This window comes from Lonchura striata, chromosome 7 (assembly GCF_050655825.1).
Source record: "Lonchura striata isolate lonStrDom1 chromosome 7, ASM5065582v1, whole genome shotgun sequence".
NCBI lineage: Eukaryota > Metazoa > Chordata > Aves > Passeriformes > Estrildidae > Lonchura > Lonchura striata.
The window spans coordinates 36,798,320-36,823,312 of record NC_140709.1 but is presented as its reverse complement, the minus strand read 5'-3'; the positions used below and the strand labels follow the sequence as shown (position 1 = coordinate 36,823,312).

Sequence of the window (24,993 nt, the reverse complement as noted above, 5' to 3'; positions counted from 1 at the left end):
TACACAAATATACCAATGCATATGTTCATTTCCCGTGCAGAAAGCAGTGCCTGGGTGATATCTCTGTCCGTGGCAGGGGGGTTGGAATGAGATGATCCTAAAGGTCCCTTCCAACCCACACCATTCTGTGATTCCATGAGCTTGTCTCCATCCCCAGAGAGAGACAGCAGCCAGCAGTGAGGACAGTACTGGTTAAACACAATATTTTGCATTCACTTGGCCAGGGCTGACTTGAGCTTGCCTTTTTTGTATCTAAAGGAATGAAAAAAGGTCCCCTGGGCACTTGTTAAGATGTGAGGAGGAAAATGTCTTCTCACCTGCTGAGGCAGCAGCAGGATGTGTTTGGAGTGTGTTAGCCTGGAGGTCGAAGGGTTTATGACTCTTTGAGAAGACTCTTTCAGGCTCAGAGGGTGTAGTAACTGATATTTAGGGATTTCTGTTGGGGTAGGACTGCTGTTTTGGTGATGACTGAGCTCCTCTGGGTTTTAAAGCAGCTGCTCAGGTGAAACCTTGGGATCCCTAATGCGATACAACTGGAAAGATGAATTTTCTCTAGCAACACTCAGCATTAACTTCTGCAGTTGCGACAGAGGTCGGAGTGTTGCTCAACAGCCCTGCAGCCCTTTAGGTGAGTGCTTAGGTTTTGCAATGCACAGCCAGCAGAATTAACCTGGGTACATCACTGGGGGAAAACAAAGGCTTGCTGGTGGTTTTTCCCCTCTTTTCCAGTGGCTTCTGCTGTAGATGAAAGCGAGTTTCAGGGCCCCGAGCTCTGGGCGTACAGTAAGCAAGCTGCAGCCTTGGCTCTCTCCTCCAGTTTGTCATTAAATTTTAAAATGGAAAAGTGATAAGGAATCTCTGTGCAGGGAACATTCCTCATACTGTAGAGTTAAACTGCAGCTTTTGGGTCCTGCTCTGAAAATCTGATTGACCTGAAAGAGATGAGGTGTGCCCTGGATGATGCCAGATAAAGCGAAGTGCTCACATGTGTGGTTATTGCTTCTCTACCTGTTTATAGCAGCTTCCCAAATAGCAACGATTCTGTCAGAGTCTTTATTTGCTCCGATAGAATGGTTGGAGAATGCTGTGGGGCAGGAGCAAATAACTACTGAAGTAGAAGGAGCAGCCTTCAGAGAAATTGGACTTTTCCAAAACAGAAGCTGGATACAGAGCTTCTCATAGAAATCATCCAAAAGGCTCGTGCAGATAGGCTTAAAGAAGGATTTATGGTGAGTGAAACTGAGAGAATTGGCTTTAGGCTTTTTTAAACAGCAGAAGAATAGCATGGAAGGAGATTATGGCTCTCCTCTGCCTGCATCCAGCTGCATGTGACGGCTTTTGCAGCTGTATTTTTGGAACATCTTTCCCGAGCTCACCTAGAATCCCCAGCTCGAGGCAGCGCAGCTGCTGCCAGCTCTGCTGCCTGCGAGCAGCTGCTGTATTGACAGGCACGTTTTTACCCTGGGAGAAGCCGGCAGTGTGGAAATGAGGGAGAAACAACTGTTTATATAATTCGCCTGTACAGATCAATTCCTGGGAAAACAAGCTGCTCCCTGTCTGCAGCAGCAGCGGCAGCACACACCTTGAGCAGCTATAAATAGCTCCAGTGCTTCTTCCAAGGGCCAGCTCCAGGGCCTTTGTGTTCTGCTGGGGTGGAACACTGCTCAGGAAACTGGCAGTGATTCCCACCACGGGGAAAGCAGGGACTCAGAGTCTCCCTGCTCCTCGGGGATTTTTTGGGAAAGTGCCCCTTACCTACCTGGATCTCTGCTGTACTGAATTTCAGGGAATTATGGAATAATCTGGGTGGGAAGGGACATTAAAACGTATGCCATTCCTCACCCTGCCATGAGCAGGGACACCTCCCACTATCCCAGGCTGCTCCAAGCCCCATCCAGCCTGGACTTGGACACTTCCAGGGATCCAGGGGCGATCACAGCTGCTCTGGGCGCCCTGTGCCAGGGCCTGTCCACCCTCACTGGGAAAGGTTTCTCCCCAGTATCTCATCAAAACCTGCCCTCCTTCAGCTTAAAGCCATGCTCTCTTGTCCTGTCCCTCCATGCTTTGTCCCCAGTCCCTCTCTAGCTCTCCTGGACCCCCTTTAGGCACTGGAAGGTGTTCTGAGGTGTCCCTGGCGCTTTCCCTTCTCCCCCCAGCTCTCTCCTTACCCTAAAGGCCAAATTGGTATCCAAGTGATGTGATTGATCAGCCAAAGCTCTTCAGGAATCATATCCCTGACATATCTGGAAAATTCTGTGCAGTTTTACAGTAAATATTTGGATTTGGTGGTTCTTTAAGTCACAGTCAAAGCCCTCTGTACCAGGAACATGACTGGGGTCAGCTCTGCAGACAGTTCCTTGGTGATGGCAATATTTGCTTTATTTGGGTGAACAACATGTTTTTAATCAGACAGAGCAGCACAAAATGTACAAACAAACCAGTACTGAGCGTTTCAGCCACACAAAGCGGAACAGAGCCGAGGTTCTGCAGCCTTGAGCCACGGCATTTGTGGTGATCCCTGGGTTTTAATGGCTTTATCCCATGTTCCTCTTGTGGTCTGGTCACTCGTTACACAGGCAGTAAAGTTCTGTTCCTTGATCATGCCATGAGCTGGAGTCCCAGGAGAAGCTCCTTGGAGCCAGGAGAAAACTCTACTCACTGTGTCAAGGACTCTGCTTTTGCTGACCTCCTGTAAATTAGGATTTGTGTTTTTTACCATAATGGAGGCTTTTACCTGAGTGTTTCCATTGGAGGTGGACTGGGGAATCCTGGGAGAGGTTTGCTGTTCTGCAGGGTCACTTCCTTGGGTGACTTCTCTCTGCAGCAACACTCTGAGAGCTTAGCAAAACCAAATTTTCTTTCCACAATAATAATTCCTTATTCTTTCTCCCTTTCTCTTCTCTAATGCTGGACAGAGGGGCCCAAGCAAAACCTTTCAGGGGTTTTGCATTTTTCCTTTTTTTTCTGAAGCTTCTCAACCATTGCTCCTGCTTAAAATTTCTAAAAGGAAGCAAAAAGCCAACCCATATTTCTGCTGCAGATTGGATTACTGGAAATCACCGACAGGAGCTCTTCCTGGGTCCTTGGGCTGGTGTCTTTCACCTGGTTTGCTGTTCCAAGATAACCAGTGTGAGATTAGATCCCTTAGTGCTGCCTTTGCTGTTTAACCACCTCTTAATATTAATTGAGGTGGTGCTGTGGAGCATCCTAAAAAAGATCTGCACCCTGAATAGGATTCTCATATTTACAGAGGATGCAACTTATTGTCTGTAATTTTAAAATGTGGCTATTACATAGACTGGTCCTGTGGAATGGTTTGAGTTGAGAGGGACCTTAAAGCTCATCCCATTTCACCTCCTGCCATGGGCAGAGACACCTTCCACTGGACCAGGGTACTCCAGATCCCATCCAGCCTGGCCTTGGACTTCCAGAGATCCAGGGACAGCCACAGTTTCCCTGGGAAGCCTCTGACAGTGCCTCACCATCTAATCCCATTGGGCAGCACAGATCCTGAATTGGCTCGATATTTTTAGGATTTCACACAATCCAAGTCCCGGCATTAGAAGAAGCATCTAAATAGATCAAAGATTTTTGTAAAACCATTTCTTTAGGGAACATTGCATGCTGGAAGATTTTAAAAACCACAACAGGTTTAAGGGATGCCTGGCAGGATGAAACCTTTAGGAGCTGCTGCTTCCACTTGGAAAATTATGGAAGGATTATTGGGTACCAAACAGCAAACTAGTTCAATGGCCTAAAGCCATTTAACTTTTAAAATTTTTGATTTTTAAAAATTCATTTTAAATTACATGATTCTTTTTTTAACAGGGTGTAATTTGAGGTGATTCTTCATCAGCTTGAAGTTTTTGAACAATTAGATCACAAAGTTTAACACTGTTGAAGAATATGGGATATGTAAAATATTGATAGGACAAGGGGTAAGGGGTTTAAGCTAAAAGAGGATTAATTTAGGTCAGATATAAAAAAGAAGGATTTTTTACTATGAGGGTGCTGAAGCCCTGGCACAGGGTGCCCAGAGCACCCCTGGATCCCTGCAAGTGTCCAAGGCCAGGCTGGACAGGGCTTGGAGCAGCCTGGGACAGTGGAATGTGTCCCTGCCCTAGAATGAGATGAGCTTTAAGGTCCCTTCCAACCCAATCACTCTGGGATTCCATGCAGTCAAGCTGGATAGTGGTTATTCTTGATGATGAAAACTCTGTGGCTATGGTTGTGCAAAGTGTGAGACTTCTGATGTAAAATATTAGGAAAAGCTGAAATACAAAGAGGTGATGGAATTGCTTTGAAATAAATTTTTTGGTCTCTTTTCTTGAGGTGTCAGTATGTGCATTAAGCATTCTGTGCAGCTGGGGAAAATGTTTTGTTTTTAATTTTAGCCCTGATAATAAAGTCTTGTCATGTATGTCAATGAAGCAGAAAGAAAATTACTCTAGAGCTAACTGTAGGTTGTCATTAAAGCTGATTTCCCGCATTAAGCCAAAAACAAGGCAAGATTTCATTTCTGGACTTCCTAAAGATGTTAGTCACGTTAACAGTTTCCTAAGCCCCAAACCCTGAGAGCTATAGAAATTTATCCTGTATGTGAAAGTATTTGCTCTTGTCTGTCACCTTGTCCTGATCTTCCCATGTTGATCTCCTGCTGCCCTCTCTATTTTAAAAATAATTTTCTTCAGCTTCCAGCTGTTGACTCTTGCAGGCAGCTGCTTGTAGGGTCCTGCCTGCAGAATCCCTCCCTGAAATAAGAAGTGATCTGTTGTTTGGAGAGCACAGCTGAAGGCACATCCTGCCAGATTCCTGGGCAGCAGTGCTGGGGAAAAACTCCTGCCACGACTGCATGGGCACTTCTAAACTTCAGGAGGGTTTTGTCTTTGAGTTGTATTTGGGTTTTTTTTCCAACAATGACTAAGGCAGAACCTGAGGAGGGGTGACAACTGCAGTGCTGTGGGATTAAACTTTGTGTGCTTCACTCTTTTGTGGTAACGTGTTCCTGAGAAATCTCTACTTGTGTTCTGCTCCCCCCCTCACCTCTATTTTCACCCTCAGGAGTTAGTTCTGAAATGCTGGAGCTGATGGAATGACTTCTCCTTAGGCTGCTCCAGCTGCAGCAGTGCAGAGATGTTGAAGGCATTTTTGAGCCAGGTGGAAGGGTTGTGTGGCACTGGAAGCTCTTTTAGGCTTTGCCCTTCATTTAAAATCTCTTCTCCAAAGTGGAGTAGCACTGTTTCCTAGAAGCACAGAATCTCCGGAGCTGGCAGGGACCCACAAGGATCATCTGGCCCAAGGCCTGAGACACAAAGCAGAGCCCACTGCAGGTGCTGTGTCCAGAGGTGTCCGTCTGGAGTGCATTGAGCTGAGATGCTGATGTGGATGTACCCTGCCTCTGGTACTCTCTTCTTGGAGTCTGCCTTCTCCCAGGATCCTGGGTGCTGCTGCCAGCTTGGTTTAGGGTTTATCTCCAGCTAACCACAAGACAGAGGTGGGCAGAGGTGAGCCTTGTGGAACTGGGAGGGAGCACGCTTCCACTGCTCCTCCTGAACGGAGCTGCTTTCCCTGGGTCACTGTGGGGCAGCTGGGCCCAGATTCCAGCTGGGAAACCCAGAGGGTGCTGGAAGAGGCTTCGGAACACCAGGAGCCAGAGGGCTGTGAGTGATGAACGGATCAGGGCAGCTCTTTGGGACGCTGAGATGCAAACACGAACTTGTTCCAGCAAAGCCAGCTCAGGATCCAGAGTCTTTGGCCTGGATTTCTGTGCTAGCAGAGCTGAAGGCTGAGGAGCAGAGTTTGGTGCAAGCTATTGGGCAGATGTTGACACCCTTTTCTACCCCTAATCCACTGAAATCCACTTTTCCACCCCAAGGTGTTCCTTGGATTGATGAGTGACCTCAGAAGTCATGGATGTTAGACTTTTCTTACCTACAGTCACGTTTGTCTTGAAATGGTTTATGAGAAAATTAGTATGAAACAATGTCTTCAGTTTATTTTATGGTGTTGGCAGGGTCTTTGTATATTCTCTTTTGTCTCCTAATTATTTGCAGGAATGTAATGGTGTAATTTTCATGAGTTAATTATGGTAGAAGTTTGTTTGCTCTCTTTGTGTGTGGTGCGAGAGCTGCAGCAGCGTAGTACCAGTCTGCTGCTGCTGGCAGGGACCCTCCTGTGGCCCAGCAGCTCTTCCCCCGGTTCCTACTCTTTTCCAGCTAGGAGAACTAGGTGTTTATGGTCTGTGCTGTTTCTCTTGAATTTGTAAATCTTTTAGGTAAGTTGGACTGAGATTCACAGAGTATGGAATGATCCTTGTGCCGTGTGCTCCAGGATGATCCTGCTTTCCAGCCTGACCCATTCTGTCATCCCATGTTTATCCACACCCTTGGCTACCCTGTGCAGAGCTTCTTGAAGTGCAAGGAAAGTGGGACCAGTTGAGGGTCAGCACAAGAGCTGCAGTTTGGGGCTCTTTCTGAAGGCCACCTTATGAAATGGGGGAAAACTCTTTTGTCCCAGCCCCAAGCCAGCCTGGCCCTCCTCTTGAGCAGCTCAGGGGGTAGCAAAAGAGGAAGGGAAGTATCTCTACTGTGGAGAGAAGAGGGAGTAGGCTGGAGTTGGGCATGGAGAGGTCAGAGCATGTCCGGCTGGGGTGTGGCCACAGGTTCTCCCTGAGCTCTGCTGGGATTACGCCTTTGCTTTATTCGACACGCTAATCCTCCCTGCCGAGCTGTGGGGAGAGAGCGGTACAGCGAGCTGCTAACTACGCATTTGTGTCTGAAGATTTATTACAAGCTGGGAAAATGCAGAATGCCTTAGTGGGGGGAAGGGGGGGAATAACCCATGCCTTGTCTGGAGGAGCTGGTTTGCGTACGGCCGCACCGTGCTGGGCGGTGTCGGACACATGGCGTGTTGGGCCCGTGCTGGTTGGAGTGCGGCTCTGGCAGCCAAGGATGGGCCCGTGCTGGTTGCATGGAGTGCTGCTCTGGCAGCCACGGATGGGCCCGTGCTGGTTGCATGGAGTGCGGCTCTGACAGCCAAGGATGGGCCCGTGCTGGTTGCATGGAGTGCTGCTCTGGCAGCCACGGATGGGCCCGTGCTGGTTGCATGGAGTGCGGCTCTGGCAGCTGCAGATGCACCCGTGCTGGTTGCATGGAGTGCTGCTCTGACAGCCAAGGATGGGCCCGTGCTGGTTGCATGGAGTGCGGCTCTGGCAGCTGCAGATGCACCCGTGCTGGTTGCATGGAGTGCTGCTCTGACAGCCAAGGATGGGCCCGTGCTGGTTGCATGGAGTGCTGCTCTGGCAGCCAAGGATGGGCCCGTGCTGGTTGCATGGAGTGCGGCTCTGGCAGGCGCGGATGAGCCCGTGCTGGTTGCATGGAGTGCTGCTCTGGCAGGCGCGGATGGGCCCGTGCTGGTTGCATGGAGTGCGGCTCTGACGGCCAAGGATGGGCCCGTGCTGGTTGCATGGAGTGCTGCTCTGACAGCCGCGGATGGGCCCGTGCTGGTTGCATGGAGTGCTGCTCTGACAGCCAAGGATGGGCCCGTGCTGGTTGCATGGAGTGCTGCTCTGACAGCCAAGGATGGGCCCGTGCTGGTTGCATGGAGTGCTGCTCTGACAGCCAAGGATGAGCCCGTGCTGGTTGCATGGAGTGCGGCTCTGACAGCCAAGGATGGGCCCGTGCTGGTTGCATGGAGTGCTGCTCTGGCAGCCAAGGATGGGCCCGTGCTGGTTGGAGTGCTGCTCTGACAGCCAAGGATGGGCCCGTGCTGGTTGCATGGAGTGAGGCTCTGACGGCCGCAGATGCGCCCGTGCTGGTTGCATGGAGTGCTGCTCTGGCAGGCAAGGATGGGCCCGTGCTGGTTGCATGGAGTGCGGCTCTGGCAGCCGCGGATGGGCCCGTGCTGGTTGCATGGAGTGCGGCTCTGACGGCCAAGGATGGGTCCATGCTGGTTGCATGGAGTGCTGCTCTGACAGCCAAGGATGGGTCCGTGCTGGTTGCATGGAGTGCTGCTCTGACAGCCAAGGATGGGTCCGTGCTGGTTGCATGGAGTGCGGCTCTGGCAGCCAAGGATGAGCCCGTGCTGGTTGCATGGAGTGCGGCTCTGGCAGCCGCGGATGGGCCCGTGCTGGTTGCATGGAGTGCGGCTCTGGCAGCCGCGGATGGGCCCGTGCTGGTTGCATGGAGTGCGGCTCTGACAGCCACGGATGGGCCCGTGCTGGTTGCATGGAGTGCGGCTCTGACAGCCAAGGATGAGCCCGTGCTGGTTGCATGGAGTGCGGCTCTGGCAGCCGTGGATGGGCCCGTGCTGGTTGCATGGAGTGCGGCTCTGGCAGCCGCGGATCGCCGCTCAGCTCCTGCCCTGTGTCAGTCAAACTGCACTTCAGGGCGCCTTTGTTCCTGTGCAACACCAGCCCGGGGCAGCGCCTGTGTGTCAGGGGAGAGCTGGGGCACTGGCTGTTCTTTCCCTTCCAGCCCTCTCCCACTGGATGCTGGCTGATAGGTTTCTCCTTGAGCCAGCTCTTGCCAGCTCTCAGAGAACCTATCACACCTGAGATAGCTCAGCTACCTCGAATGGCATAAAATTAGCAGGATGGCTTCTGAAACAGAAAAGGAAAAAGTTAATAAAAGGCAAAATAACAAAGCTCTTACAAAGAAAAACCCGAGTCAGGGGCAAGGGGTTCTTGCTCCTGCTAAAACACTCCACAAAAGCTATTTACTTCCTTTGTTCTCTTCTTTTTCTAGTGAATTACCTTGGCAGGACCTTTTGGCCTCTGTACGATTGGCAGTCCCAGGTCTGAGGTGAAGTCCCCAAGGTCCTATGAGCTGTCTTTTTACCAAATTGAGGAGAGAAACTTCTAGGCTTTTTTCCTTTTCAAGCAGACAAAGGATAATTTGGTCACTCTGTCAACAGGGGGCACATTCCTACAGCTGGGTGTATAAATTCATCTTGGAATGCACAGATTTGGGCTTGTCTTCCAGAGGCTGATCCATGAGGTCTCGGTGTGGAAGCACAGGGCTTCTGCCCAAGGTTGCTGTGATGAGTGTTTTTGTGTGAAGGTGTTCAGGTTTATCTTTGCGTTTCATTACCTGTGGGTTTCAGTTTCTTGTTTTTTTTCTTAATAGGAATTTCAATCAAATTAAAATTTCTCCAGGACAACCCTCTCAGGCACAAAGAAGGATTCTTGGGGTTGTCCTGTTAAGGGTCAGGTGCCAGGGTACTGGATGATCCCTACAGGTGTCTTCCAACTCAATAAATTCTGTGACTGTTAGAGAATCCTCTTTCTGACCTAGAAGATGTGACTGCCATGGGATCATGAGCCAGGCAAACGCAGTGCCGAAATGTACCTCTCAGCTTCAGGGGGATTGCAAACCCAGAAATAAATCCCATTGGCAAACTGAGCCCTGGGACAGGACACGACTTGATGCTGCTGCTGCTGCTGTGCAGGAAGGCTTTTGGACAGGCGCTAAAACCCCCGAAAAACGGCCAAACCCCACAGGAGTCTTATCTGCTCTTCACTTCAAATCTCTGGTACCTTAGAGAGGTCTCCAAGCTGGATACAGAGCTGTTTCTGGGAGCTGGCTGAGGTTTTGTGGGTTCCCTTTGAGCTTGCCTGGTGAGGGCAGATGGTGCTTCTCTTAAGGTGTGCAAAGTCCACTGGAAATCCTTCTCCTTTCCTTTCCACTTCTAAGTAGCCTCTTTCACTTGTGAGTGTGACCACATTGCCTCTTGTCCTCTTTCGTCCCAGCCTTCAGGGCTGGTAGCTGAGGTCCTGCCCTGCTCCCATGTCCCTGTCCAGGCATTTCCCTGCTCTCCCTCGTCCTAAATACACCCCATACCCAGTTCATTCCCAAACCACTTCCCTGCCTCTTCCATTCTCCGTGCTTTCAGCCCATTGAAGTCGCTTCTCCTGCTTCCCGTCCCCCTCTGGCACAAATTCTTGTGCTCATCAAAACATTGATCTCATGGGCTGTAGCCTTGCCAGCATAATAAGGCCACTGCTCTTCCAAGCACTTTCCCCCCGCTCCTCTTACAAACACAGAGACAATTTTTATTTTTATTTTGTTAATTGGGCTTGCTCTCACTATTTTTCAGGCTGAAATTAGAGGATTAATTCCTGCTTTCCTGCTGACAGTTGTGAAAATGAGCTAATTTCCAAGTGTCAGGATGCTGATCCTTCTCTCATTCAGTTCCCAAAGAAGGTAATAAAAGAACTATAAGAATAAATGGCTGTAGCAGATGCAGCACATGGGCATATGGTGGTCTATTAATTCCCTCATGTTCCACCCAGCTTTTAAAATAAATCAATAAATGTTGATAAAACACTAGAGAGCATGCAGGCTTTTTCCCCTCCACCCATCTTTTCCTGCTCTGGACTCTCCGGTCGTTAATTTTGGCAGGTTTTGGACAACCTCAGAGTTTCCCCATGGAAATGAACACTCACAGGCCTGCCTGCCTCATTCTCCACACTTGGGGATCTTGTTCCCAGCTGGTTTTACTCCTTGGAGGCAGTCCTGGCACAGGCTGTCCACAGGGCAGTGATGGAGTCCCCATCCCTGCAGAGATTCAAAAGGCAAGTGGATGTGGCACCTGGAGACATGATTTAGTGGTGGCCTTGGCAGTGCTGAGGGAACAATTCCATTCAATGATCATAGAGGACTTTTTTTTTATTTTATGGCTTTATCAAATAGGTCTTTTCTCTGTTTGGAATTTTGTACTGGTCCTTGTGTCCCTGTTTAAAGGTGTGTCAGAGGTGTTTAGGAGCCCCTCAGGGAGCTGCCCTTCCTCAGCCTAGCTGAGGTGGGAGACAGAACAGGAAAGCCCTCTGGAGTCAGGTGGATCCCTAGGGCAGAAGTTCTGCTTGGGTTTGTGGGTTTTTTTGACAAGTTCTAAATGCTTTATGAAGCACCCCAGTGGATTTCTAGCATCTTCTGACTCACCTTGTCATGCAGGATGAGTGGCTGCTTAACGCTCCGGTGTTTTTGTGGATCCTCGGCCATCTAATACTGCTTTCCAGGCTAGCCAAGCCTCAGGAATACAGCCTAAGGCCTGAGGGGAGCTGGGGACCTGCCCAGACTGATGCTGCTGCTCCCCTGCCCAGGTGTTACCAGAGCTCAGCAGTCACAGCTGCAGGGACTGGATTGTTTTGAAGGACCTGCCAACCTTTGATTTATGAACAGCTGCATTTTGAAATTGCAGCTGGCTGCAGTTAAGGCTCAGGAGTGAGGGAGAGGGCAGCCTGCACAAAAAGGTAGGGACACCTTCCACCATGTCAGGTTGCTCCAAGCCCTGTCCAACCTGGCCTTGGACACTGCCAGGGATCCAGGGGCAGCCACAGCTGTTCTGGGCACCCTGTGCCAGGGCCTGCCCACCCTGCCAGGGAACAGTTCCTGCCCAATATCCCATCTGACCCTGCCCTCCTCCAGTTTAAGGCCATTCCCCCTTGTCCTGTCACTCTGTGTCCCTGTGAAACTCTCCTTTCCTTGCTGTGTATCATGAACTGAACAAGCTGAAAAAGCAGGAGAGAGAATGCTTTTTCCATCCTCAACCAAAGGAAAACTTTTGGCAGTAATTCAGTGGAAATTAAAGTTCAATTTTTCTATTAGCTTGACTTAAGTGGAAATTGTTAAATACTCTAGGATGCTGTCATTCTCAAATTTAGGACTACACTTGGAAGTTTTTTGAGGATGTTTCTGTTTTTTTTCACCATTTTCTGGGTCCTTGATTTGCTCCTCACTTTTTTAAGCTCTTCACAACAAAACGTCTTCGTGTTGGGTTTTTATTCTTTCACTCTTCTAAGTGCTACTTGTGAGCTCCAGCCTGTCACTATTAATAGAGAATCCATAGGCCAGGACCTTCTGTTTTATGCTGGTTTAGTGAGTGATGTTCCCTTTTATTTGAGAACTGCAGATGCTTCAAGAAGCATTTTACCCTTTGGCAGCAGAGCTGCTGGAGTGCTCTTGGCGGGCAGGCTGGAGCCTGGCTCCTTGCTCTTCCCAGGGATTAGACAGACAAAAACTGGTGAAAAGTCGAATGATAAAATCTCAGGATTTCCTGAGTTGGAAGGAGCCTCAAGGATCATCCAGTCCAGCTCCTGGCCCTGCACAGAACACCCCAACAATCCCAACCTGTGGTTTCCCAAATGCTCCTTGAACTCTGGATAAGGTATGTATGACTAGAATTTCCAGCTGGGATTTTGACTTGAAATGAAAATGGTTTATTTCTGACAATCTGTGTAAAGACCCTTTGTCCTTTGGAAATATAAACTCAGCTTTGACTGACTTGTTCCTGGTACTTCAAAATATGAGTGTTAATTTGTATTAGATTGTATTAGATGTGCAGAGGGGTTGTTTATTATTATTTTGTTTTAATTAATCCTTTTGCTGGTCTGCAGGCACAGGTGTTTTGCTTCAATCAAAACGTTATCGCAGAGGCAGAAATGAGATGCAGGAGGAAGATGGGAAAGGGAAGGCTTCTGACAAGAAAGCTGGAGAGGGACTTTGCACAAAGCCATGGCGTGATGGGATGAGGAGGATTGGCCTTAAACTGAAGGAGGGCAGGTTTTGATGAGATACTGGGGAGAAATCCTTCCCTGAGAGGGTGGGCAGGCCCTGGCACAGGGTGCCCAGAGAAGCCGTGGCTGCCCCTGGATCCCTGGCAGTGTCCAAGGTCATTTGGATGGGGCTTGGAGGAGCCTGGGATAGTGGGAGGTGTCCCTGCCATGGCAGGGGGTGGAGCACCAGCTCCACACTGGAGCTATGTCTCCTTAAGTGGGAAGACCCCTAAACTGTGGGCAAACAAGAGCCACTTGGATTTGTGTGTTTCCAAACTTCATGTTCAAATTCCTTTGTGGTGGTTTTTACACAGAGCATCTACCTCTGAGGAGAGATTATTTTGTGCGTGCAGAATAAAACCCACCAGGTTGTGTTTCTAATGGTGTCCACAGAGTAAAACTAGCTTTGCCTCATGTGGTTTTATTCATGGTTTTTGATGTGTGTTTAGGGAACCTGGCCTAAAGTGCTGCCCCAGGGGGAGCTAGCTCAGCTCTCCCTCTCTGAGAGCCACACTGGAATCCTGGGGTCACTTCTGAACCCCTCATGACAAGAGGGACACTGAGGGGCTGGGGTGAGTCCGGGGCAGGGGACGGACCTGGGAAGGAGCTGGAGCCCCAGGAGGGGCTGAGGGGGCAGGGAAGGGGCTCAGCCTGGAGAAAAGGAGGCTCAGGGGGGTCCTTGTGGCTCTGCACAGCTCCTGCCAGGAGGGGACAGCCTGGGGGTTCGGGCTCTGCTCCAGGGAACAGGGACAGGAGGAGAGGGAATGGCCTCAGGCTGGGCCAGGGAAGGTTTAGGATATTGGATATTGGGAGAAATTTCTTCCCTGATCAGGCGTTGGACCAGGTTTCCCAGGGCAGTGGTGGAGTCACCATGCCTGGGAGTGACAAGGATGTGGCACCTGGGGGCATGGTTTGGGGCCTGTTCTGAAAATCCAAATTTCTGTGCCCCCATCCTGGTGCCTTTTTTGCTCTGCCTTTCCCCCATTAGCTAAGGCACAGTGCAGGGCTGGTGCCTCCAGCACTTGTGGCCTTGGAGCTGCCTGTGCAGTCACAGCTTCATGTCCTGCAAAGTCCATCCTGCCCATGAACAGCCAGAGTTTTTTTTGAGTAGGAATGAAGTGAATCAAGGAGAGACCAGGCTGGAGGACACCAAAGAAACTGAGAAAAGCCCTCAAAACTCCCCTCTCTTCTACATCTCCTTCCAAGCTTGGAGGGAATAACTCAAACTGTCTGAACTAATCTCTAATCCCACAGATGTCTTTGGAGCTCCACTTAGCCCCAGATGATGGAGTTTGTGGTGGCAATCACAATTTAAGAAGCAGTACAATAACCTGGCAGCCTCTTGATAGTTTGTTGTCTTCTTGGCACACTACAGTTTTTGATTTCTTGGGGTGAAAAAATCAGCTATCCCTTCAAGACTTCTAGGTGCTGCTTCTGCTTCCTGCTGTGTTTTTTCAGGACATGGCACACGGACTGAGAGAACTGTGTGCACAGCATGTCCCAAACTGCTGGAGAAACCCCCATGCCTGTTTTGGTTTTTGGAAGGAGAGAAGGAGCAGCCAGTCCATGGGTGATCCCTCCTCTGGTGGGACAAAGCTCTGCTGATGGCTCTTCTTTGGCTGCTTTGCTCAAAAGCCTATGGGTAGTACTGTGAAGTCTCCCTTTCACAGGCAGAGCTTCCCAAGCAAAGCTGAAACCCAGCTCTTACCCCCAAGCGGGACTAGGAAGGTATTGTTTTAACCAGCTGTGTCCTATTTTCTTACTTTTTTTCACCTTTCCTAAAATTTTTGCTACCTATCTCCCTTCTCACAGTAATTCCACATCCTCTGCCCTGGGACCTGCCTCCTTTGCAGTCAGCTCTCAATTCCTTATCCTCTCTTTACCTTTTTTCTAGGTTTTGGTGGCTGACACTGATCAATGGATTTTATTGATGGTGGACAAGACAGATGGAGTGTGCGTAGCAGAAGTATTCTAGGAAATAAAATTGCTAAAAGCAGAGGCAGATACTTCTGATCTATAACACTGTTGTACAAATACATTGGTGTCTTGTGCTGGAAATGTCAAAAGGCGATTAAATATAAAATATTATGGATCTCACCCATTCATTATAAATGGCAGATGAATTTGTTTTGAGGCAAAGTTATTCCAGACTGTGCATGTGGCACTTGGGAACGTGGTTCAGTGGTGGAGTTGGCAGTGCTGGGGAATGGTTGGGCTTGGTTTTTTCCAGCTTTAATGATTCCATGATTTGGTGGGAGACCAGTGACTGGCAGGATGGCAAGTCTGGGGTAGGAGGTCTGGAAAAGTGACTTGGGGAATGCTGCCATTCCTTGAACACAGCCTTTTTTCTTTGTGCCCTTTATGTTCCATGTTAATAAATGAGACACATCAAAAGGGGTAATTTAGGCATGGGTGTTCTGTAGCACTGAAGGGCATTTAGGGCTGAGGAAGACAAAGTTTGTGGTACCTTCACAAGCCAAGCCCGGGAATACAAATGTCTGAGGAGGATCATTGTTGGATATCAGCTGGATATCTTTATCCAAGAGCCTGTTTCTGCTCTCATACAGCCTCACAGGATGGGAGTGCTGACAAATCATGGAATGGTTTGGGTTGGGAGGGACCTTAAAACTCACCCAGTTCCACCACCTTCCACTATCCCGGGGTGCTCCAAGCCCCATTGTCCAGCCTGGCCTTGGGCACTGCCAGGGATCCAGGGGCAGCCACAGCTGCTCTGGGCACCCTGTGCCAGGGCCTGCCCACCCTGCCAGGGAACAATTCCTTCCCAATATCCCATCTGACCCTGCCCTCTGGAAGTGGGAAGCCATTCCCTGTATCCTTTCACTCCAAGCCTTGTTAAAATCCAGAGCTTTGGGGTTTGGGTGTGTGTTGTAAGTGGTGGATGTGTTAGGAAAAGCATGCCTGCCTCCCTCTAGAGGCTGGATGGGAGAGGAAGATCTGCTCCAGGCTGGGGTTCCCACAGCCTGGGAACACACTGAGGCTCTGTGTAGTGCTGGGACAGCTGGGTGGAAGGGATCCACATAAATCAAGGATACCAGGAAAACAAGCACGGCATCTGCAGCACAAAGGAAAGGGAGAAGCGTGAAGCTGGATATGTGGTGGGACACTTTTGGAAGTGTCTGGCTTTCCTTCCTTCAGTTGGAAATCCAGCTGCTGGGCTGCATTTTTTTTCCTGCTGCATTCTTCATTTGGAGCATTGTTTGTGCTACCCTTGAACAGTGACTGCCGAAGCTTCTTCACTTGTGTGGGCAGCCTTGGAAGTCTGTTTTCCATCTTTCAAAAGATTCCAGCTAGTTAGAGTTCCTTTGTCAATCAATTTTCTCTTGTTTACCAGGGTATTAGGAAGCTAGAGTAGAAGCAGTGTGTGTTTTGCCTTAGGAAACAGCAGCAGCCCAGTCACCATTCCAGAAATTCCTCTCAACTTGTTTTTTTCCCTATCTGTGGCAAAGCTCACAGGGATTGTGAACGCTGTAAATGTAAATCTGAAAAGGTCAAACCTCATGTATGCCAGAGACAGGAGTAGAGGATGACAGTGATGCAGGGGTGCAGTGAATTTTAAACTGGCTTGAGAACAAGATGCTCAAAAAAACCTGTCCAAGGACATGCCTTGGGTATCGAGGAGGAGTTTGAGGGAAAGCAGTGAGGATTTACTTGTGTTGCTCAATGGCTTCTTAATGTGCAGCAGAAAGGGATCAAACCACAGAGTGAGGCTGGATATGAGGAAAAGGTTCTTCCCCCAGTGGGTGCTGGGCAGTGCTCAGGCTCCTCAGGGAATGGTCACAGCCCCAAGGTTGCAGAGCTCCAGGAGGATTTGAACAACTCTCCCAGGGATGAAGAGGGTGGGATTGTTGAGTCTGTGCAGGGCCAGGGGTTGGACTCCATGGTCCTTGTGGATTTCTTTCAAGATATTCTCTGTCTCTGTGAAAGGCTTTGGATTAGATGAGTCCTTGTACAGAGCTGCAGCAGTGCTGGGACCAGTTCTGCCTTGATGCATTTCCGATACCAGGAGTGAGCACCCGTACCCAGTGCTGAGGGCATCTTATCTGCATTGACAAATGTCAAGTGTTTTCAGCTGCTCCTTTGCTCGTGGTGTGCAAAGGATGAACAATTCCTGCTGGCTGGGTGTTGGGTGGGGGATTGAAATGTGGGCCAGAATTGATTTTTTTGGGGAGGCCATTGATTGGCGCTGCTGGCTTGATGGGAATGTCAGCATGGCAGTGCCTCCAGCCAGCAAAAGGCAGAGGATGGATTCTCCATCAGTGGCTGGAGGAAGGCAACCCAGAATTAGCTGTTGGTGTAAAACACTGGAGGATGCAGCCAAAACTAATGGAGATGTTTGCTATTTAACAAATTTGTAGTCACTGTGGTTTCTTATTTCAAATAACATCCAGGTCAGATAGTATGTTCAGGCTCACAAATGTGCACTGGTTCTAGGGAATGAGAAAACTGAGCCTCCTTTTCTCTAGGTCCAATTCATTCTGGTTTATTTTGTGGAGCCCACTCCCCTATTTGCTGATCATATTTTCAGTGTTTCTCCCCCTCCCATGATAAGCAGGGACCTCTTAGCTATAGAAGCTCAAAAGGAATTCTGATGGATTTCTTGGAGGTATCAGTTAGATTTGAAAGGCTATGGATGGCAACATTTAAGACATTTGAGGTGAGAAATGGGAGAGAAACTCCAGATTAAGGAAAAAACTCTTAAAACAAACCCCAAAATCATCCCTTTTTTTGCCTGACTACTTCTGAGTAAATGGTGCCTTAACGAGTAAGTGTCTTAATTTACACTTTTGTACTTGAAGTGATGAAGCAAAACCCAACATAATGAGACAGAAATGAGTTCAAATGAACTGGAGCAACCTGGGCTAGTGGCAGGTGTCCCTGCCCAATCCAGGGTTCCAACCCTGGGAGGTTGGAACTGGATGAGCTTTAATGTCCCTCCCAGCCCAAACCACCTACTCGCAATTACATCTGGAGACCTCTGCCAAGTACTTTTTAGAACATCTGTGTATATTTGTAACACAAAAATAGTATTTCATCATGCTGATTGCTCCCTCAGAGAGATCCTCAGGGACTCAGAGGTCCCCTGGGTGTTGTAGCTCCTGAGATTCCTGATTCCCTATGAAGGCTGCCTCCAGACAGACCTGGAGCAATCCACTTATGGAAGTGCAGCCCATGAGGTGGTTTGGTGCTGTTTAGCCCCCTGTGAAGGCTGGACCTTGGAGGTAAAAGTTCTGTGCCCTAAAGCAACAGACAACAACACTCATTAAAATGCTTTTTAGTTTATTTTTTACTCTTTGTCACATTATTTTGAAAATAAAGTCCAGTGTTGAGGCCACACCTGGGGGTGAAGTTTAGCAGTGGTGCTAAATTGATGGCTGGACTCAATGATCTGGAGGGCCTTGCCAACCTTTTGCACAAGTCCCATGATTTTGCATTGGCCTTGTGTTAAGACAAACTTGCTTCTCCTTAGCTTGCTAACAGGAGTTGCTCCTCTACACACCAGGAATTAGAAATATCCATTTTAAGAATGTGCCGTTCTCATGTTACTGTGTTTAATGCAATTTAAAATGCTTTTACTAAAGCAAATCCCTATTACTGGTATTATCTACTATTACTATATTAGATCACCATGGAATAATGATCCATTGTGGTAAGGAAAACCCATTATGCATTGTGGGAGCATTTCAGCTTGTGTGAACCCCTTATGTGCCATAGAACCAGAATAAAGGGAATTTTTGAACGCGAGGGAGTTGTGGATTATGCCTTTCTGGTGGCAATAGTGAGATTTTCCTCTGTTGGAGCTTTCTGCTCCTTTCCATCATCAGGATGAGTCAAAAGAGGTGCTGAGGGTGTGTGCTGGGAGCTGTCCTCTGAGTTGGGATTTGATGGTCTCCATCTAGAGTTTTCTGTAGAAAGTGTTCAGCTGTTTCATGGCTCTAGTTTAAGGGCAGTAATTCCTACAGAAATACTTTGTCTGCATATTTTACAATAAAACAGTCTTTTTGATGAATGACTTCCCATTCTTATCTTTAGTTAAAAGTAACCCTTGGTGCTTGGAATTTTTGGGGGGTTTGTTTCTTTTGAGGGTGAAGAGCCAATGGTGACATCTGGAATATGGTCACCCTGGACATGACAGGTTTTAACTGCATGATCAGATTAATTGCTGTTTGTTTGTGTACTTCCAGGACTGTTGCACTGATGCTTTTGATTTTGACCAAGCACTATCTTCAGTTTTGTTTTGAGCACCCTGTATTAATATGTTGGGACAGGATTTTGATTTCTGGGTGCCAGTAATTTTTGGTCCAAACTTTGTGCACAAACTTACCCAATTTTTATGTGCACCTGCTTGAAATCTGAGCAAAGCAAGGGGAAAACTTGTCCTCCTCCCTTTTTGAGAGTGAGGGTGGCACTCAAACATGTCATTGTTGTCTCCAGCAGGTGTGAGGTGACTTGCAGGCTGCTCATAAGCATGATCAGCTGGTCTGTGATCCTTAAAACATTGGACAAAAGGATTTTTCCCTGATGAGCCAGAGATGTTATGCTGTTACAGGCTTGGATGTGATATTGTATGTGAAGATGAGTTTTCCATCCTGAAAGATGGTGGGTGTAGGAGAAGGGGCCATGGAGCTCTGGGAAAGGTTGGGGCTGTAAGCCTTTGGAGCCTGACAGCCACTGCTCCATCAAACCCAAGGGCTGATCTGTTTGCTGACCATCCTGTTTCCATGTCTCCATATTTATTTTCCTCAGTAAAAAATCCTTTTTTTTTTTTTTTTTTTTTTTTCCCTCTGCTCTTTCCAATTCTGCCACGTGCTCAGGCAGTTCCCAAGACCAGAAGGCATCTGCTTAGACCTGAAATCCTGGATGGCTCCCATTGCCAGCAGTGTCCAGGGAGAGCTCCAAGCCTCAGTTTCCTTTGCCTCAGTTCTCCCTGCAGTCTCTGCTGCACACAGGAATTTTTCCTGGGTTAACATGAGTGCAGTGGGTTGCTGAATTAGTGTGCTCATGTCCCTTTTCTGCACTGGAGGGGATCAGAACCTTTGGATGCAGCCTGCATTAGAAATAGTTCATGGAATCATGGAATTGCCAGAGCTGGAAGGGACCCACAAGGATCACAAAATCCAACCCCACAGACACCAACAGTCCCACCCTGGGCATCCCTGGGAGTGGTGTTCAAACACTCCTGGAGCTCTGGCAGCCTCTGCCCATTCCCTAGGGAGCCTGGGCAGTGCCCAGCATCCTCTGGGGGAAGAACCTTTACCTGAGATCCATCCTAAGCCTCCCCAGAATCATCACTTGTGTGGCACAGCCTTATTTAGCCTGTGTGCTAGCCAAGCGTGGGGCTGAAAGGCAATCCGTGCTCTTTGCTTCCCATCACATACAATTTGTTCCCTCCTTCCAGGAGGGAGCCTTTTCTTCCCATGGCATCTCATTAGCTTGAACATCATGTCCTGTGAGCATTTGGGCAGGAGCTGGAACCTTGTTTGAAGCTGTGGAAGAGCCAGGCTATCTTTCAGCTGGATTTCTTCCTGACAGTTTATTCATCCAGAGAGAAGGGAAGATTAAGCAGGCTGCTGAACCTTCTCTCTTGCCTTGAAAATGTGCTTCACCTCTCTCCCACTGCTGACAATTGCAGATAATTTCAAGGTGCTCCCCCCTCCCCGCTTCATTCTTGTATCAGCAATCAGTTTTGTAAAACCTGCTGGAACATTTGGATCAAAGGGGCATTCTGTCTGTGGATTTGTGGCTCTCCAATGGGGATCCGAGTGTTCTGAATAGTGGGTGATTGGGGAGTGGCTGGGTGCCAGCAGCACCTCTCCTGCTGAATGCTGAGGGAGTCCTGGGGAGTTGGCTTTTTTTACTGTGCTGAAGTTCACAGGACCTGTCTCAGCAGATTAAACACCTCACTTTGATAACGCTGATCTCCCGGAGAAGCATTTAACTGGGAGGGTGGAATCCTGCTTTTATCCTGTTTGCCTCCCAAGAAGGACGGAAAATTTTATCCGCTTCTGTTAAAATGCTCCGTTACAACTTAAATCCAAAAGAACCCAGCACCACACAGGGAACAGGAACATTTTGCAGAATGGCTGTGGAAGGAGCCTGTTGGTTGAACATAATATTCCAGAGTGAAGTTAAATGCTTGGACTATGCTAATTTCTTGAGGACAGTCACCTTTTCAGATGGATTGCACCCTGCAGATGGTGGCAGATTGTGCCCTCCTCCACTCCTGCCAGGAGCGTGTGCTCACTGACAGAATCAAAGCAGCAAAAGGATGAAGCTCTCCAGAAGAGTTGATGAATCTCTTGCCTTTAAAATTGAAGTGCTTTGTGCCAGGGAAAATATCTATGAATATATTTATAGTCATGAACAGTGGAGTCTCGGCTCCTTCGTTGCAAGTGGGAAAATTGCTGTTCCACCAAGTCTGCGAAAGTGGAATCTACTTTTAGATGCTTTGAAATGGGAGTCTGTTTTTTTTTTTTATCCGGGATTTAAAAATATCTGAAGTCCAAATTTTAGAAATCTGTACATAATTGACATGAAGATGATATATACAGACAATCTAAAGCTGGTGGAAAATGGCAGGTATTATGGAATCACAGAATCCCAGAGGGATGTGGCTGGGAAGAGACCTTAAAGCTCATCCAGTCCCATTCCACCAGGGACACCTCCCACTGTCCCAGGCTGCTCCAAGCCCCAGTGTCCAGCCTGGCCTTGGACACTGCCAGGGATCCAGGGGCAGCCACAGCTGCTCTGGGCACCCTGTGCCAGGGCCTGCCCACCCTCCCAGGGAACAAGTCCCAATTCCCAATCTCCCATCCATCCCTGCCCTCTGGCAGTGGGAGCCATTCCCTGTGTCCTGTCCCTCCATCCCTTGTCCCCAGACCCTCTCCAGCTCTCCTGGAGCCCTTCAGGCCCTGGAAGGAGCTCTGAGCTCTCTCTGGAGCCTTCTCTTCTCTTTCCCGCCTCTTGCAGACTGGTTTCAGAGCAGAGGGGCTCCAGCCCTTGTGATAAGGAAATTGTGCCAGGAGCAGGTAGACAGAGATGTTTTTCCTGCTGCCTGGTGTTGATCCTGGTGGAACTCTATGGGGTAAGGCTGGGATAAGGGGGACGTGCTGTGCAAAGTGCCAGGCTGATCCTGCAGGCAGCGCCTCACCTGGAACTGATGTAACGTCAGGACACGGTGGATCCTGCAGATCCCACCTTGAATCCCGCAGTGCCCCGGGGAGCCCTGAGCTGTGCGTTGGGGTTTGCTCTGCTCTGGACACATGGAGGTGTTGGGTGGCCACCAGCAGAGACATTCTGTCATCAGCCACAGGAGAGCCTGAAATAGAGCCGGGTCTGGGACACAGCCCTGTGCCTGGGAATGTCACTGTGGGGGGGTGCCCGCCGGGGGAAACCAGAGCTCAGCCTTTCCTGGCAGACGCTGGAGGGGCCAAAGGGGCTGGGGCTGCCCCTCTGCTGGAGCAGAGCGCTCGGGGCTGGGGCTGCAGCTCCTGCCCTCCGGGAATGGTCGGGACACGGCGCTGCTCCGTGCGCCCGCACGCCGCCGTGGGAGGCTGTTGGCCAGGTGCGTGTGGGCTGTGGCTGGAAGCAGGTGCATTCCTTGGGTTTCCCTCTCTCCTCGGGGTCCAGGGTGCCCCACGTCATCTGCGTGCTGGTTACTTCAGGTGTGTGCTTGAGCTTAGCCCTAATTTTACCTGGCTTTCCGTAGTTACTTCCTATGGACCAAATGAGCTGATTTCAAAACCAGCTACAGTAAAATGGAATGAAAACCAGCATTAAATATGTGGGTTTTTTTTTTCACTTGCAAGAAAAAATAGGCATAAAAAATATTGCATACATTCTCTTCCTTTAAGGTGTTTTATTTTTCCTTCCCTGCATTCTTTGTTGAGGGCAGTGGAAAGGCTGGCTGTGGGGACTTCTGGCTTTCCTTGCCTGAAGGGGAAGGGAAGCAAATCTCCTGGAATAGGCAGCTCCTCCTTCTTGCTGTAATTATGCCAGGGAGCGTTAACCTCTTTGATGGAGAGGATGGGCTACTCCGAGCCTCTGCTCACTTGCATTTGCATGTAAAGCATTATTTTATTCCTGTGGATTTCCAAAGTGACACATCTCAGTTTTGTGTGGATGAAGTCAGCAGAGTCTGCTGAGGAGGCTGAAGATTGTCATGTTTAGGAGGAGTTGCTTTATCTTCCCACTGCAAATAATTAAGGAAAATAATGGCATAGGAAGTGGAACACAATACTTCCAGGGTTTAGCATTTGAGAAGTGGTGTCTTGTCATTTGGATATCAGTCTATCAACACCTTGAGGACCACAGTTTCCTGTTTAAATGCTTCTTAGCTATTTTGGCTTCTAGGATAACTTCCTAGTAATAAATTAAATGTTGATTTTTGTGCTAACAGCTGCTGAGCATCAGAGTCCCAGGAGGGTTTGGGTTGGAAGAGACCTTCAAGACCATACAGTTCCAAGCCTCTGCCAGGGCCAGGGTGCCACTCACTAGATCAGGCTGCTCAGAGCTCCATCCAGCCCAGCCTTGAGCTTTTTTTATTTTTCCTTTTATGCTTTTACCTTGATGTTAACCAAACTGTGACCTGCTGGATTTATCTTTACAAGGTCCAGGGTAGGGGAGCAGTACCAAGCTCTTGCAAATATTGCACCTGGGTATTTTCAGATTCTTCTGAGGTATTTGTGTGGATTCTAAAAGAAAGCTTGAACCCCATCCTGGTTCTCTCTAGCTGGGTGCTGGGTGCTGGGGTGGGCTCCTGGCTTTGGTGGAACCCCCCCACTGACATCTGGACTCTGGAATGTCTCTGGAGCAGTCAGGATTGTCAAGGGCATGAGGGGGGTTTGCTATTCCACTTGTGCCAGCCTCTTCCAGAACTGAGGAAGCCACCAGCCTGATCTACTTTCTACAGCATCCAAAGCAAGGAGTAAGAATGAAGGCAAATTAAATATATATATATACCAGACCATTCATGTGATGGTGATGCATGATGTCACCCACTGGCAAGGCAAGATGGCTCACTTCAATGTTTGCTGTAGTTGTAATAATCCTAATAATTAAAGAATTACCCCATATGAACGGGATTGGATTAACTTTTATCTAAATGGGTGTTTTGGTAACTCTGACAGATCTGTCTCTTTTTCACTTGTCTCCCCTCCTCCTGTCCCCCATTCTGCCCCTGCGTGGCTGCAGCATTTTTATTTTTACCATCCACCTTTAAAGTAGGCATAAATAGTACTTAAACCCCAGGTTTGCTTCCAGGGAGTTCCACCGGCCGGGTGAGGTGCTGGGGCTTTGCAGCAGTCACGGTCAGTTCCAGTTGAAGCCATAATTGGTATTTTGGCCTGATAGCTGCTATAAATCTCTGAGAAGGGAAGAGAAGGATGCTCTCATTTTGTTAGGCTGCCTCTCTTTCGGATGCAGAGTGCATCTTCCAGCTCTCTGGGCTAATTAAAATGCCATTACAGTACATGTGGTGCTACAATACAGTCTAGGGAGACTTCCAAAAATAGATCCTTGAGTGCAGACAAATTAGAGAGGAAATATGCACTGAGCATTTTCTCATAGGTTTAAAGAGAAATAATCCATTTGCTGTCCTAATTGCTTTCTTGTAAATGTTGAAAGATTTGTTCCCCCCCTCTGTAAATTTCAAGTGAGCAGACAAATAAATAACGCATCCATGATAATTAGTGTTCTCATTACTAATATTGTAACTTGTCACAAATGCTTGATATGCAAGTCAGGATGTTCCAGTGGTCTGTGCTTAATGGTCAGGGGTGGAGATTTTTTATTCCTCAGCCAGCCTGTTTTAGCTGCCTGGTATCCCAAGGCTCCAAGGGCAGTGCATGATCTGTTTTTTAAATTCAGCCAAACACTCGAGCAGAGCCACCCACGGACCCTCCCCAGATCCTGCCAGGAAGTAACGCAGAGAAATCCTGTTTGCACATTGTCCTTCTCCCGGCCCAGCTTGGGTACAAAATGCAAGGTGCTTTTTATAGCTGATGTACTGTGCATACTGAGAGCAGGGGGGAAAAGAAACCCCACGTTCCTGTGCCTCAGAGAGATCCGTGGAATTGCTGTGGGCTGACGTGAGTAACGGAGACAGCACAGAACTGCTGGGCAGTGCCAGGACCAGCCAGGAGCTCTTGTGTGCTACAGCCTGGGCCTCTCTGTCAGCAGCCTGATGGAAAGGGATGAGGTTTGTGCTGGTTCGTAGAATCCCAAAATGATGGGGCCTCAAAGCTCATCCCATTCCACCCTCTGCCACTGTCCCAGGCTGCTCCAAGCCCCGTCCAGCCTGGCCTGGGACACTTCCAGGGATCCAGGGGCAGCCATAGCTTCTCTGGGCACCCTGTGCCAGGGACTGCCCACCCTCTTAAGTTCCCTGCCTGCTCAGAAGCCCCTGGTTGCTGTTGTGCATC

General features: G+C 48.8%; 1 protein-coding gene across 16 annotated transcripts in view; it reads left to right on the top strand.

Annotated features, from left to right (window-relative positions):
* The window catches only part of HDAC4 (histone deacetylase 4), a 177,542-nt gene that overhangs the window by 44,697 nt on the left and 107,852 nt on the right, over positions 1-24,993 (top strand). For 4 of the 16 annotated variants that reach the window (XM_085584658.1, XM_085584656.1, XM_085584657.1 and 1 more), the window contains exon 1: positions 19,322-22,136. The exons of 9 other annotated variants lie outside the window; for them this stretch is intronic. In XM_085584658.1, coding sequence (XP_085440784.1) covers positions 21,611-22,136 — 526 coding nt within the window. In that variant the 5' untranslated portion in view covers positions 19,322-21,610. Of the gene's footprint in view, positions 1-10,095; positions 10,203-19,318; positions 22,137-24,993 lie in introns of those variants that run through there. 3 more of the 16 variants (XM_085584664.1, XM_085584659.1, XM_085584654.1) reach the window with 3 other exon arrangements.